Source organism: Protopterus annectens, chromosome 10.part0 (assembly GCF_019279795.1).
Source record: "Protopterus annectens isolate FY-2018-M chromosome 10.part0, PAN1.0, whole genome shotgun sequence".
In the NCBI taxonomy this organism is placed as follows: domain Eukaryota; kingdom Metazoa; phylum Chordata; order Ceratodontiformes; family Protopteridae; genus Protopterus; species Protopterus annectens.
In genome coordinates this window covers 369,423,372-369,439,766 of record NC_056744.1, presented here as the reverse complement: position 1 = coordinate 369,439,766, position 16,395 = coordinate 369,423,372, and the positions used below count along the sequence as shown (strand labels likewise).

The 16,395-nt window shown below is 37.6% G+C and overlaps 1 protein-coding gene across 7 annotated transcripts in view; it reads right to left on the bottom strand.

Annotated features, from left to right (window-relative positions):
• Window positions 1–16,395, bottom strand: part of LOC122813133 (phosphodiesterase 4D interacting protein) — a 1,898,306-nt gene that overhangs the window by 213,129 nt on the left and 1,668,782 nt on the right. For all 7 annotated transcript variants that reach the window (XM_044085281.1, XM_044085280.1, XM_044085276.1 and 4 more), the window contains 2 exons: window positions 6,045–6,356; window positions 4,936–5,067 (listed from right to left, as the gene is read on the bottom strand). In XM_044085281.1, coding sequence (XP_043941216.1) covers window positions 4,936–5,067; window positions 6,045–6,356 — 444 coding nt within the window. The remainder of the gene's footprint in view (window positions 1–4,935; window positions 5,068–6,044; window positions 6,357–16,395) is intronic.

Below are 16,395 nucleotides of genomic sequence, written 5' to 3'. Positions count from 1 at the left end.
AACTAACTTGCCATGATTCATTGTATTCTGAATGGGCATAAATCCCATCAAAACTATTAGCTAGATCTAAAAAATGATACTACTACTCTTAATTCTAAAGAAGATATCTTATCAGCATTTGAAACAAAAAAATACTGACCTGGTGAACTATACATTTAATCTAAACTCCTTAAGCATGTAAATCAAATAGATTTTCCAACTATTAACCCAGTCCAGAAAGTAAACCTATTCAAATATTTTTCTCAAGCTGAAATTGTTACCTGTATTAAAATATCACAAAATGGAAAAGTTCCTTACCCTGATGGCTTCACCTCAGAATGCAATAATTGTTTTCAATCTAATATCTCAAAGACACTTTTAAACATTTATAATGACATTAGCACTAATGGTATATCAAATTCTTATATCAAATCAATCCTAAACAATCCTGATTTCTAAACTAGAGAAATACTTTGATATTAAAATATATGTCACCATTATATTAAATATTTACTTTGAACTACTTTTGATGTCTTTAACTCAAAAAAACTTTAATTGTAAACCTCCCACTAACCACCTACACTGATTTAAACATTTACCTCATGATCACAAATTCTGATATCTCAAAAGTTCTTCACTGCATGAATTATTTTTCAATGTTTTCTAACTTCAAATTTAACTTACAAAAATTACTTTTTTTACCTTTTAGGAAAAATATAGATTACCAGATACCATACATCTCAAACAACTAAAAAATTAGTTCAATCCTAAAATAGCTAAGGGTAACTTTCCTTCAGGACACTTCTCAAAACTACAAAGAAAATATTCAAATATCTTGGGACAAAATTCTAGGCGATATACAACAATGGTCTAAATCCAAAACTACTTTTCTTTCAAAAATTGCAACTACTGAAATGAATATCTTCCCTAGACTCCTATTCTATATGATGGCATCCTTCCAAAAAAAACCCATGACTGTTCAACATTATCTGCTTTCTTAGTAAATTTGAGAAGCAAAATCAATTCTAATATCTTACAATAAGTTAACCACTCCTAAATTAAATGGAGTGCAGGGCTATCGGATTTCTCTCTCTATTACCTAATTATAAATTCTATAGGCTACTTTGTATTATTACATATAATCATTGTCATAATTCATGGTCACCTTTCTGGATAAAAAGTACGGACAATTTAGTTAAAAACGTACTCATGCAATCCCCTTGCTCTCTCTTTTTAGAGACAAAGCAATTAAAGACAACTTAAAATGCATAGCTTTCTTACTAGCCTGATTCTTTCTTTGAAACCACTTTTTAAATTTTTAAATTAATAAGACATTTTAGACCTCTATTAACCTCTAAGTTTAAACCCATCAATTTTAACAATAAAATACTTGCTTTGTTCAACTTCCCCTTAAATAAAGTTAAAATGCTCAAAGACATTCTCATTTCTCCCTCTCTATCAAACAAATTAGAGTTAATATCAAATTTAACAATAAAATACTTGATTTGTTCAACTTCCCCTTAAGACAAAATGCTCAAAGACTTTCTCATTTCTCCATCTCTTTCCATCAAACAAATTAGAGTTAATCTAATTCTTCCAAAAGGCTATTTACCAGTGCTAAATCAAATTACAAATCTTCTTCAATCCAGGTTTCCCTCTGTTTTGCAAATGAGTAATACAATTACTTTAAAAAAAATATTTGGTCTTTTGTAAGTTCACTTAAAGCCACCACCAGTACTTATAAGTCAGTCATAAATCACAAATCCCAAAATGACTATTTAATATCTTTTTACTGGCTTAACAACATCCCATAAACTTAAATTCAGAAAGTCTAGCTTGTTTTTTTTTATTCAAAAATGTATACACCTAAAAATGTTACATTCTATGCAATTAGTGATGATCAATAATGTTTATATAACTCCATACACCAATGACATTTTATCCTAGTAAATCTTCTACATGTTCTGCTTGTGGGACTGAAAAAGACTACTTGTTTCCTATTTTGTGGGATTGCAAATTTTCAAAAAATGTGGCATAAATTAAATTCTAAATTAGCTAGTTGCAGTTTTCAAAACATTTCCAAATCATGGAGATTTGCTATTTAACAGATTCCTTCCTTTAAGAGTAACATCAATAAGATGAACTTTTCAACTTCTGTCTTTATGTTATTAAAAAAATGTACATCACCAAAGATTGCTTAAATCTCTAATCTCTAAACTGGACATTTATTGAGAGGACAATCCAATATTCCAAAAGTTTAAAATTCTTAAGAAACAACTTACCAGCAAAAACTCGTGGTCACTGACTTCAAAAAGATATTTTACAGTTTTTAACCTCAAATAGATTAATAATAAACATTAGTGATCCTACCACTTTTAATTTTTATAGTTCAGTAAACATTTTACCAGCATCAAATAAATCATTCCAGTCACACACTTTGTATCTACTCTGCACTTGTACATGTTTTCATGCCTGCCTGTTAAACAAACATATATCTTGCTTTGTACATATTGTATACAGTTATATAATTATTTGTTAATCAAGTTTTGGATTTTGTGTTTTTTTTACTGCTTTGTATTTTTGTAATCGTTGTTACAATATGACAAAATGAAATAAGATCAATAAAAATCAACAATAATAATAATGTGGCTTCAGAATGGTGTAAAACGAGTAATAAACATATTATACAGGGAAAACAATAGAGGGTATGAGAATTGCATTACATGGAAAGAGGCAAAGGAAATATGTGATTTAAAATGAGGTAGATAGGCTCTCACAGATTTTTTTTTTTAAATAAAATTGGACCTGGTATGGAGAAAGTCAAGAAATCTGGAAACCAAGCCCAAAGTGGTGCAGATTTTAATACAAGCAAGGTCACAAAATAGTTGTTGCATGAAATATATAAAACACATGTATGCAGAAGGAAACTAATAGCACAGAAACTGAAGCAAGACTGGGAAAACAAACTAAGTGGTGATCTAGAGTGAAATGGGTGGAAAAATATGCATGGCACCTAGACATGTTATAACATTTAGGAAGTTTAGAATTTTTTGTGTCAGTGCCTAGAAAAATATTTTTATACATTTAACAGACCTGTGGGATATGTATGAGTCAGGAACAGGGAGACTGGGACTGTATTGGCCAGAAATGGAACTTTAAGTACAACTTAGAGCTTATTAGAGAGACTGTTTAAGGTAAGGGCATTTTTTTTTCCTAAGAGTCAGTATTTGCTTAATTATAACTGGAATACCCAACTGACAAACTAGTAAAGAACCCTCCTAAATCCGATAATGTCTAAGAACGCTACCAGAAGAAGAAGAAGATGGAAACCAAAAGTACTACCAGAAATTCCAGACATTATAGTGTGTTAATAGAAGAGTTTGTTGAACTAGAAGATTTTGTTGTGAGATGGACTACCAGGCATAAATAACTTTATAAATAGCTATTATGACTACCATATAAGGATATGACTAGAGTCATGGACAGCATATGCAAATAGCAGAGAGATGTTTTAGAGGATCCTGTACACAGATGGAGACTAGGATGTTTCCTAGAACTAGACCATCAGTAAATGACTCTTCTGAGGACACAATGTATGTGCTGCCATATTGTTCTAGTATCCTACTCTTTGACTGATGATAATTTGCAAGAAGCCTATAAATGTTGGTTTTATGAAACCATTTTCCTACTAATACATTTTATTTCAAGTGCTGTCATTGTTTAACAGTGATTATGAATCTGGAAATTTAATTAAAGTTATTAAACTTTTTGGAAATTGTAAAAAAAAAATCTACAAACTATAGAATATTTTCTAGCAAAAGTCTACAGAAGTGATTTTATATATCAGTTATGTGCTGAAGGATGTTCCCTGAAGCTGAGCATGCTTGTTGGAGGTTTGATTAATGTGTGTGTGGTATATGGGGGGGTACACATTTTGTTGTTGCCAGAGACTGACTATATATAAAAAAGAATTACAGTAATTAACAGCAGGAGTTTTGAGCAATGCAGAGAAGCTAACTCACTATGTCTAGGATGTGATAAATCAGTCTACTTGACAAAAAAAATAAATGGGCATTCATGCAACTAATAACAATAGCTGAAAAAGTTATAACTAGGAATCTAATAATACACCAGCTATTGGAGAGGTACTGGTTATTACGAAAAGGAAGTTGAAAAGGGGGGAACCCAGAATTTTGAACAAATATTCTTGGCACAATGAATGGCTATATAATGGCTATTACAGGTGCCAAGGCACATTTACAAGGAATCACTTGCAATATAATATTTAAAGAGGGTGCATAGTAATATAAAATATTATGAAGTGATTTAAGAAAGAAAAAGCACCTGGATTTCTTCCTGGCAGATTCTAGCAAGGAATGCAGTTATACTAGAAATGGCGAGGGCCCAAAATTTGACAGAAATTCAAAGCTACCACTTGATGTATGACTTCAGATGATTTTCTCAGACTGATGCTTACCTAATAGTGATTATTTACTATTCATGAAGAAGAGGTTTTTCTAGTATGAAATTATGTTGTGGTTTCTGCATTTATGTCCATTTGCTGTTAATCCTTCTTTTATTTGTATATATTGTGTTTCTAGTTTATTTTTAACGCCACTCATTTATTTTGCTAGTAGCACTTTTTACAGTATTATTAGGTCTTTAAGGAACACATCCTTAAAGGTGAATTTACATCCAACATATAATGGACAAACCTACAATTAATATTACAGAAATGTGCCACAATGGTGTACCAGTCAATGTTTCAGAAGTCAGGATATATTAATATAAGAATGGAATGCTATTTTTTCTTCTTTTAACTGTTGATGCAAGCTAATAGGATCTCACAACATTACATAAAAAAAAAAAAAACTACTACCCATAGCCAGAGCATACACCAGCTGCCCATGTGAATGATTCCATAAAACATTACAAAACAGCACCAAATGTCCTTACCATTGCCTCTAACAGCCGATGCTAGTCGCTCTTCCAGTTGTTCCCGCAGTCTGTCATTTGTACGGATTGATTCTTCCAACCGTTGACGAAGATTTCGAATCTCTCCAAGATGTTCTTCCAACAAATCTGTCCCTGTGATGGGAGAAAGCCAGTAATAAACTGACATTGAGTTTTCTGATCACAATCTTTGTTTAATAAAGAAACTTTCTTTTTCACAATGCAAACAGCAGGACTTCAAGGGATTTCAGCAGAGTTTTAATTCAGTTACAGACAACAGTTAAAGAAATTATGTTGTGTGTGTGTGTCACCACAGTGAGGAGACATTATACTGCAACTTGCATATGTGGGCAAACTTAATTTTGGAAATGATTTTAATGGTATATTATACATAATGGCTACTGTTTATCTATGTTTCCATTGAAACGTGCTGGGCTTTTAATCAGATTCAAGAAAAAGAGTTTTAGGCCTGACATATCCTCACTACTACTCTAGTAAGCAAAAATTCGTCAGATGTGCAAATCTTAAAAAAAGAACAAAGCCCCCCACCATTTTGCATGCGCTAGTGGATACATACAAATCTGACCACTGAGAAGTGCATAGGGAGAAACATTGCATTTTTTTTTTCAAACACAGGATGCATCAAATGAATGTTCCTTACATTTTGGCTAGTATTTGCTGTGATTATTAATCTAACCAGAGCTGCATCTGACAATGCAATGTTGCCACAGTGGGCACTGTAGTAGCATGCAGTGTGTGTTTGGGCACTGTAGTAGCATGCAGTGTGTGTTTCTGTAACCAAATATCATATTCTGTTCTGAAGACAGCCTCCTTAGTTCCTGCTGTACTGTCTTTTTTCACTGGGCATTACTGTAAATGTACTCTCATAAAATGTTAGAAGAAAAACAAAATTAATTAGAAAAGTTATTTTATGTAAGAGCCAGATCACTGCTATCATGTGTGCAAGGAGGTAAAGAGGAAAACAGAATGGTGCCCAGCAAAAAGGTGCCCTCAGAAAGGCTCAAGGTTATATTTTTAAAGGAAAAATGTTCAAAATAGCTATTCTTTGTAGTACTTCCTGTCTAAATGCTCAAGCTCTCAGATAAATTTACCTGATAGGCTTGCACCAGACTGGTATGCTGATGATCCTGAAGATTTGTCACCAAAAACATTCATCCTAGGAGTTTGGACTAGGTGTGCCATATCCCACAGTCCAGTATTGTCCAGGAATCCAGAGTCCATCTTTGGCATGCCATCTGAGCTGAATGAGCTATTGAACTGTGACTGTAGAAAAGGTAAGTGAGGAAGAGGGCCACTGCCAACACCATGGGAGAAGTCTGTCTGGGAAGAGTTACAGCTGTCTGTAGACAAGCCAGCAGAACCAGGCATTAACTTCATGCCAGTAGGAGCTGTCTGTCCAACACCTAAAAAAGTACAGAGTAACATCAATATAAGACAATGTAGTAAGCATCTCATACTTAGTATTGCAAGCATGAAATCCCAGCACTGCAAAACCATGCCAAACATGCCACGATACTGTACACTGAAAGATACAGTACCACAGCTCACACTCTATGATACTGTACACTGAGAGATACAGTACCACACCTGACATGCCACAATACTGTACACTGAGAGATAAAGTACCACAGCTGACACTCTATGATACTGTACACTGAGATATACAGGACCGCAGCTGACACACCATGATACTGTACAGTGAGAGATACTGCACCACAGCTGACACGCCACAATACTGTACACTGAGAGATACATTAGAACCACATGCCACAGTATTGTATTCTGAGACATTCTGTACTAAAGTACATCTGTATACCAAAAAATGAACAGGAAAATAGTCATGCAACATACTAATTATGATGTAGTGATCCCAATGTGATGATCCACTAACTGGACCAGTAATCGAGGGGCCTCAAACCTCACCACTGCCAACAGCGGGGGATGTACACTGGGAGGATGACAAGTGCACACACAGTATTTCCAGATGTAGATCTTTGCATCAAGTGCAAATTCCCTTAAGAGCACACAGAGACCACAGTCAGTCTAGGACTGGTTTCTCCCTCTTTTTCCAGATCCCCAATAAGACTCCCCACTGGCACAGCTACAGAGTTGAGATCTCAGCTGAGTGGCCAAGTAAAGACCACCAGCACCGTCTATGTCCAACCAGTGCTTCATGTCCCTGCCCAAGTAGCTGACACCCCACACTCTTTGAGGTTTGATTTATACACACACACACACACCTGGGAAAGACTGGCACAGGCTTACTACCTATGCCCTCTTTTGCCCAGACTATAAGGTAGCTATCACTGCCACCAGCCAGCTACTTATCTACTTTAAGGCCCTTATCAAAGGGTGTCCAATCTTACTGTGTGATGTTACTATTAATACAAATAGTAGTTTGACCAAGAACAAGGCTATTAGGAGTGGCCTACACAGTGTCACCAAATAAATATGCAAGTACTCTCAGAACTTAAATATCTCTACAAAAATCAGCCACAATGAAAGGCTGAAATATTGAATAATAAATAATAAAAGAACAAGAAAATACTCAGTATATATTCACAGTGACATGAGAGTTCAAAACCACAGGAAATATTTAAAACAACAGTGTAGGACAGTCTCAAATAAAGAAAGAAAAACATCTAAAGTATGCCTCACTATATTGCTGACTGAATCTAAGAGAATTACTATACCCTACTTAACTTACTTAAGAGCAAGGCAGATGTGGTGAATGGCTCTTACAGTTGTTGTCCGGTCTAAGACAGAATACAGAATGCTGTCTCTCTCTCTCTAAGAGACTTCTTATATTAATATCTCAAATAATACTGCTGGGATAGCTTGCAGAATTACATAATTTCTTGCTATCTGACTCTATCCCAGGTGACCCCCCCCCCCCCCATGCTGGAAGCTTGCAGTATTTAGCATCTACATGTGAAAATACATAGACCTCAGATCTCTGGCAGATACTGGAAGTCATAAAACAATCCCATTCCTTCGCATTCAAAACTAGTAAATATTTCACCTTAGAGACAATGCAGAGAGTATCGTCGTACAGACATTCTGTCTCTAGCTGCCATAAAGTAATTTACTTTCAGCTGTTTTTCTTAAGTTAACCTCTTGTATTTCAGTTTCCGCTGTTAAAATATATACATTTAAACAGTTACAATAGTGTATGTACTTTTCTGTTCTCTTCCAGCAGGGCACACTGTGGATACATGTTTAAGCTCAGTACTTTACAAAATATCTTTTCAACACACATCTGTACAAACCTGGTTTGATATACACATGACATACAGCTCTAATACAGTTGTAACACAAGCATCTTACATAAATTATGTTGATATTCATAAATGGCATACAATTATATACAAAAATTCCAGCTAGCTGGGCTGGCAAGAATCTCACTTCGTCACAGTAATCATAACACTAGATTTTCCGGAAAATTCTAGAAGTTTCTATACCTTGTTTACTTGTACTAGAAAGTACTGCAACTTACTTGGAAAAACTTTTTTGGCTCCACCAAATGACCACTGAAAGCTTTTCATAGTCAATGTCCCCTGTAGCAACCTACTAGTCCACTTCCCTTCATCTAGAAATTCATTGTCAGGCTACCTGGTTTACAGCATCTACATGGCAACACATCAACAGTGGAAAGGAAGCTCACCCAGCTGCAAATGCTATGGAAATTTCTCAGCAGACAACTAAAGGATAGTGTTGGCTTGCCATCAGTCTGATTTGCTAGATTAGAAAAGAGGGGTGCTTATCTGCCACTGTTCACATGCACACTTATCACATGCCTTGCCAGAGAGGTATACTCCAAACTCCACAAGGGGTCACCATACCGGACAATTAGCACAGAAGGCAGGGAAAGCAACTGATGTGTTACAAACACGTAACAGAAAAGAAGAAGAAGAGGTGTGGGAATCACAGTGATACACACACACACACACACACACACACACACATACACTATATATATATATATATATATATACACACACACACACACTCATATATATATATATATATATATATATATATATATATATATATATATACACACACACACACACACACACACACACACACACATATGGGTCTACTTCTTATTGTCGAAAATTCACTTTCCCGACATCCAGAAGATCGAACCCATTTAAGTGAAAGTGCACTAAATCGAAAGTGCACTTTCACAAAATCAATTCTCCGAAGTGCATTACAGTGGGGATAAGGAAATATATCCTTTTCCCCACTGTAGTGCAATCTTGGAGTTAGTATATTTAAGTAGGGAGGTGTGGGGGGTACAGGGGGGCTCACCCCCTGCAAATTACTGTTTGAAGCAGTTTTATTTTGTTTTTTTCCGATTCAGAGAACCGGCTTTTACCAAAGTGCACTTTCGATCTAGTGCACTTTTGCTTTAATGGGTTTCGATGTTGCATATATATATATATATATATATATGTGTGTGTGTGTATATATATATATATATATATATATATATATATATATGGGTTCACTACTAAATACTGAAATTCCACAATCACAAGACTCTGAAAACAGACGACCAGAATCTCGAGATTGCAGAATCTTGAACTAAAGTGGTAAAACACAAAGCCAACTGTACACACCCTGCAACTTAAATATACCAGCTCCGAGACTGCACTACAGTGGAGTGAATGGCAAAGTTCCCAACCGGCACTGTACAGCAATCTCCATTCACTATTTTCGAGATTCTGGTCATCGGTATTCAGAGTCTCGGGATTGTGGAATTTTGATATTTAGTGCACTTATGAGAAGTATGACTGTTTAAACTGAGCAAATGACAAGTGGAACATATAATTTCATCCAGCCATTCCCCATCCCAAGCAAGCAGTTACAGCTATGATGTCCGACAACTACAAAATATTATTTCACATCCACAACATACCTCTCAACCTGCAGACATTGAAACTAAGAACTAAGGCCTTTGGAACATAGGTTCATCCAGCTAAAAATATGGACATCTGATCGGCATTAAATTTTCAGTTCAATTTGGATATCAAATAGCGCATAACTGCTCCTTCTTCCAGAAGGAAAGGACAAAAATGAAGGAAAAATATAAGAACATTAACAAAGAGGCAGTAAAAATAAGCCATTTTGTGTAGGAGTAAATCAGTAATAAAAGTAGGAATGTTCCATTCTCCACACAAGATTCACAAAGCCAAAGAAATATTGTCAAATATATTTGATCACTGCCAACATTATTGTAAAAACTGATATGTTCTACAGTCCTCACAGTTTAAAGTATTCGAATCAAGTTGCTGCAAACAAATTTCAAAGCCAGATAAATATCATCAAACTGTACCTGATTAAACACAGCCAGAGTAAAAAAGTACAGTAATAACACAAAGGCTATGGTGCCTTTCCTCTCATCAGCTATCTGCACAAACCTCAAAACCAGAAAACGTTGGCAAAAGATATCTGGTTGATCTCTGCCAGCATCCTCTCTCCCAAACAGTAATACTGCTCACCTTGCCATTCTGCAAGCACTGTAACATGTCCACGACTTTGTCAAGTCTTCTCTAATCCCATTTCTATTTAAAATAAAAATCATTAAAAACAACTCCCTTCAAGTGCCTTCATGCTTAGATTTGAAAATTGAGAGGTTACTACTCCCATGACTTTGCAATGTTAAAACTGACATGACAGGAGCATCAAGTTAAGTGGACTAGAGAACCCACTTCCCCAGCACTCGTACTGCGGGCACATTTTTTTAACTGGTACTCTATTTATTTTGTACAGCAAAGAAATATTTGCCTAAAAATAAATAAATAAATGGGGGAAAAGTGCCCTTCTGCGCACAACACATTAGGTGACTGCCTAGGTCGCCTGTGCATAAGGCCAGCCCTACCAAAATGAGCTCCGTCGCAGATTACAGGTGTTCAACTCTGTATTTTGGCTCAGACACATTCAGGCTACATGAAGATCAATTCCTGTGTCAGCAAGAAGTTCATCACTCTTAGCCGATCAGAGGCCTTATTTCTATTCCACAAATTCGAGAAGCTGCCTTTAGCAACAGCATACTCCCAAGTATCAATTATTACACCAAGTACCCTGACATGTGTAACATCTTACTCTAGTACCTCGACATATAAGTACCATCCTACTCATGCACCCTGACATGTGTGTATAGCGTCCTACTCAAGTACCCTGACATGTAACATTCTACTTAAGTACCTGGACATATGTGTATAATACCCTACTCAAGTACCTTGACATGCATGCAACACCTTACTCCAGTACTCTGACAACATCTCCCAGGTGTAGTCATAATATTAGTATTCAGTAAAAGCAAACCATTTGGCTGGAAAGAAAACAACTTCTACAATATTGTTTTACTTGACTGTTCTGTAAAAGGCTGTCATCGCCCTTGAGGTTATTTCTAATTTTCAGTGACTTCTTTTACTTTTCTTTCGAGAGCCTACCTAAGTAGAAATGACGTTAACTTTTACTCACAATCTATATATAATACATACATGGGATAAAGGGTTAACACTCATTACTGTAAACAGCAGTGTTTCATAGGATGTTACTAGGCTTAGAGTCCAGGGGAACACGGAGGAGCCTTGCCCAAATTCTGTCCGGTTAAGTGACTTGCTTAAGGTCACAGAGTAAGCAAATGAGGGTTGAGGGGATCAAACTCTGCACCACAGAAACTACAGCCTTACCCAGTGCCCCGGCTGCCAGACCTTTAGTTATTTATGTTAAGTTTTCTCATGTACTCATTCATGCTGTCATTATGACTGTTTTATATTTCATCAGTCTTGTAATACATGCATTTTACTTGCATTACTGTGTATGCCCTTTGCCTTATGGCCGGGATTGTACCATAAAAGGGTCCTCGGACTAGTGTACCTACCCAATTAAACCTTCAACCATGATACATCTCTGTGCATGTAGTTATAGAAACACTGTTAGCAGATAAAGATGACTGTTCCCACCTAGTGTGACCACTTCCTTAACTAGTGGACAAGCTGATGATCCTTGCTAGGCAGTATTCTAATTGTTTTTGCACTCCACTGGAGCTGGTTTGTATCTATCCTGTGCCTACCTGGAACATGTCATATCTTCATGCCTAAACTCATGACATCAGCACCCACCGTTTCCTTCCTTCTTCTACCATTTCTTAATCTTATTATTTCCTGGATACACTAAAACATTATAGTCTCATTCCATATACTTTGGGCCTGGATGCTTTGCCACCCCTTTATAACATTAACACCACCAAAAAGGAACCTTGGTACAAGTCACAGTCCATACTCAGGACAAACAAGCTACCAGTCCTGCATCCTTCAGTAGGCATAAGCATGTTATGGTAAATTTACTGTCCCTTCTGATATTATCTAGTAGACTATACTTAGCTGCCCAAACCCAACACTGCCAATATGACAATTATATGGCAAACTACCTGATAGAGGTACTTATCCGTATCCTCACAAATGTACATTATGCTTTCCCATACTCTCACAATTGCTACTTGCAAGGAGATAGTTCAACATCTACAGCTCTTCTTAAAAAAAACAGCACTAAATTGGAACAGTTATGAGCTCTTCAAATGAGTGGAGTATCTGTAATAAATTCCCACAGTGAAAAGTATCAATTTGGCTTCACAAACTGCAAACAACAGTCATTATGGAATCATGCCTTAACACATTTCATTTGTACCTGCTACTGTCCTATCAAGATACCACCCTTTCTAAAGTGACTGTCCTGGTGCTTCATCACATATCAGAAACAGCTGTTACTGCAGCATGAATTGAACTGTTTGTTTTCAACGAGCCCACCAAACAAACACGGCAACTAACCTGAATGGGTCATTTCTGAGATCACCACAGCTAAAGAAGTTACTAAGCATGTATGGATTACATGTAGTAAGGCTAAAAATACAAATGATCAAAGAAAAAAGCAAAACAGACACAAATCTACCACTTTAAGGTACATGATGCTAGTCTGAGCACTAACCAATAAGATCCACAGATCCCGCAAACCCGTTTAAAGTATTAGCCTCTACAAAGTTCAAGTTTTGAGTCATTCTATGAATTATAAAGAAGTTCAGAGCCCTTGTTCCAAATCTGCATTCTTCTCTAGCTATGCATCTATGACTGATCCAATGTTATTGAATAAAAATAATCAAACTCTAAACAAACTACACTTTTCCTTCTCTCCTACAGACAAACATTATGCACAGTAAACTAGGATGGTGACAGGTTCTCCAAAAGGGTGAACCACTTAGTAAACTACATCGCTCAAGGAACAGAGACAAAATCTGAGATAAAGTTAAGTGATACAAAAGTCCTGCTGACTGGAAAAAAATACAAACAGCTACACAAGTACAAAAATAATAAATGAAGAAGTTTGTTTTTATACAAACAGGCAAATTACTAAAAAAAGTACTTGCCCTAAAGTGGATTGCAATTAAATGAAAGTTTTTACAAGATCTAAACTTAACCAAAAGATCACATGAATTCTGATGGACAGCTCTCTTCTGATGCTGGCATAACCATTAGTGCCTTTTACAACTTCAAAAAGAATCCCTATTAACTTTCCCTGGACCGTGACACTGCCTCTCATAGTGTCCAGACTCTGACAACTAAATGTATTCAGAAATTAATGAAGCTCACAAAAAATGAGAATAACCTGACAGAAGCAATGCTGAATCATAGCTACCAGGTGCTAATGGTTCATAGTCTCATAGGTAGGTACTAGGCTAGCTGCCCAAAGGCATTTATAAGCCTAGCCGGAATGTGTTGGCTTTCGCCACCCCCTTAGACCCCTTAGATTAGTTCCCTGTGCCTCTGTCCAGCAGAGCCATTGAAGTGATCCCCGGGGTAAACTTTCTCTTTCCCATCCACTTGTCAAGGTTTCTCTTGAAGAGGGTTAGCAAGGAGCTCTGCCGAATGTAGATTGGAATCTTGTTCCAGAGCATGGGAAGTCTCTGGGACAGGAATCTATCCCTCCAGCACTTCCTATTTATTGTTGTGATGAGGTTTAGATCCCTAGAACATGTAGCTCGAGGGGATATGGTTTTCTTTACATGGAGCATGTACATCAATTCTGGGTTGGACATGGCCTTGTATGTCAGGCAGAGATCACCTCTGAGTAAGCGGTATGCAACAGAGTACAGCTGGAGTTTCTTCAGTCGAGCTGCAAAGGGCATCTGCTTGAGGCCAGTGATCCTCTTGGTGAAGTACTTCTGTGATCTTTCCAGTTGTTGCAGCTGTCTTGTAAGGTACATCCCAAATGGGGCATTGTACTCTATGATGGGTCTGATGAGTGATACGAAGAGGGGCCCAATGACCTCTTTCGATCTGGATGCTAACCTTTTTGTGATTAGGTCAGCCACATAGAAGTATTTTCTAACCACTTTGGCAATGTGATTATCAAAGGAGTGGTTACTATCTACTTGGGTCCCCAGATCCCTTATTACGTCTTCCGTATTTAGGGGGATACCACCTATGTGATAGTTTGTGGGTACTTTGTTTTTCCAAAGGGGATGACTATGCACTTTTTGGCATTTAGCTTGAGGCCATGGTTTTGACACCAGGTATCTTTTATTTATTTATTTTATTTATTTACATTTGTTGACCAGGAGTGGTTGACTGGACGTAGGTCCATTTTCAGCGTAGACCCGGGGAGAAAAGCTCCACAGTTAAAATAAACAGACAGTAGTTACATTGGATTACATAGCGATTAACAATTTAACACAGCAATTAATTACAAAACATATTTACAGATGAAGAACATAGTACATCAGTAGACAACTAGAATCTTTATCTGCGAAGTACATAACAGACATTAACAAATGTTACAATAAGAAGTTCCTGCTGAATAAGTACTAGGCTTATGAGCATCTTGGCTTGCTATAATCAAGGTAGTTAGTGGGGTGGAAAGAAAGGTAGTGGTTGGATGGGGTGGGTGTCTGTCTCAGTGAGACCCTTTTGGAGAATGTCTGCGTCAGACGGAGAGTCAATTATAGCCCCTAGTTTGCAGTTGTCTGCGAACTTGGTCAGCCATAGTCCTCCTGTGCTTGCCTGTACCTCTGAGAAGTATATGCCGAACAGGAGGGGTCCTAGGACTGAGCCCTGGGAAATGCCAATTGTAACCGGTTTAGAGTCAGACCTAGCTCCTGCAACTCTTACCATGTGGGTTCTGTCCATGAGCCCGTTGGCACCCCATCTCGTGACATAGGGGTTTATGTTCAGGCTGGTGAGCTTGTCTATAATATCTGAGTGGGGAATGGTGTCAAAGGCCTTTGCGAGGCCTAGGTAGGCTGTGTGGACCACCTTTCCCTCGTCTATAGCCTTAGTAACTGTCTCAAAGAAGTCCACCAGGTTTAGGAGGCATGATTTGCCCTTAACAAAGCCAAACAGGGTAGGGTCCAGTGTTTGGAGGTTCCCAATGTCTCTGTTAATGAGTCCCATGAGGATGTGCTCCATAGCTTTGCAGACCAAGCTAGTCAGGCTTATAGGGCGATAGTTCCCATGGTCCATTTTGACTCCACCTTTGTGGAGCGGAATAACCATTGCTGTGCACCACTCTGTGGGCACGTAGCCTGTGAAGAGGCTGAGTTTAAACAGTGTGTTTAGGTGAGGGGTTAATTAATCTTTGAGCTCATGTAGGACGCAGCCTGGGGTACTACATTGTTCTGGTATAGTCATGGGCCGTTTTGGGGGTGAGAGGGGGGTGAAGTTTGCACTGAACCTGTCTGCCAGGATGTTGGCTATATCGGTTGGTTCAGTGTATTCTGTGCCATTCTGCCCTAACTCCGAGTAGATCTAAGAATTGCCACTTAGATTCTTGACATAGCTAAAGAATGCCTTGTGGTTATCTTTGGAGTCCATGGCAATTTTTATTTCGAAGACAGCCTTGGATGATTTTATGAGGGAATGTAGTGGACCATGCACTCCATTTTCATAAAGCACCTTTATTGCCAGTACTAACTAGCTAAGTAACTCTATGTTTCATTTTCTGATGTTTAACTTACCAAAAGTTGTATATTTTGTCCTTACAGAAAGGCACTATAATAAAGTAATTACTGAAGAGTAGCCTGTCTCACACAATGTACCAGTTGTATTTATTATTAGGTAAAAGGGCTGGTCCACAGATCCTTGTTACACACACACACACACACACACACACACACACACACACACACACACACACACACACAGACACAGACACAGACACAGACACAGACACACACACAGACACAGAACACACACAGACACACACACACACACACACACACAGACACACACACAGACACACACACAGACACACACACAGACACACACACAGACACACACACACACACACACAGAACACAGACACACACACACACACACACACAGAACACAGACACACACACACACAGAACACAGACACACACACACACACACACACACA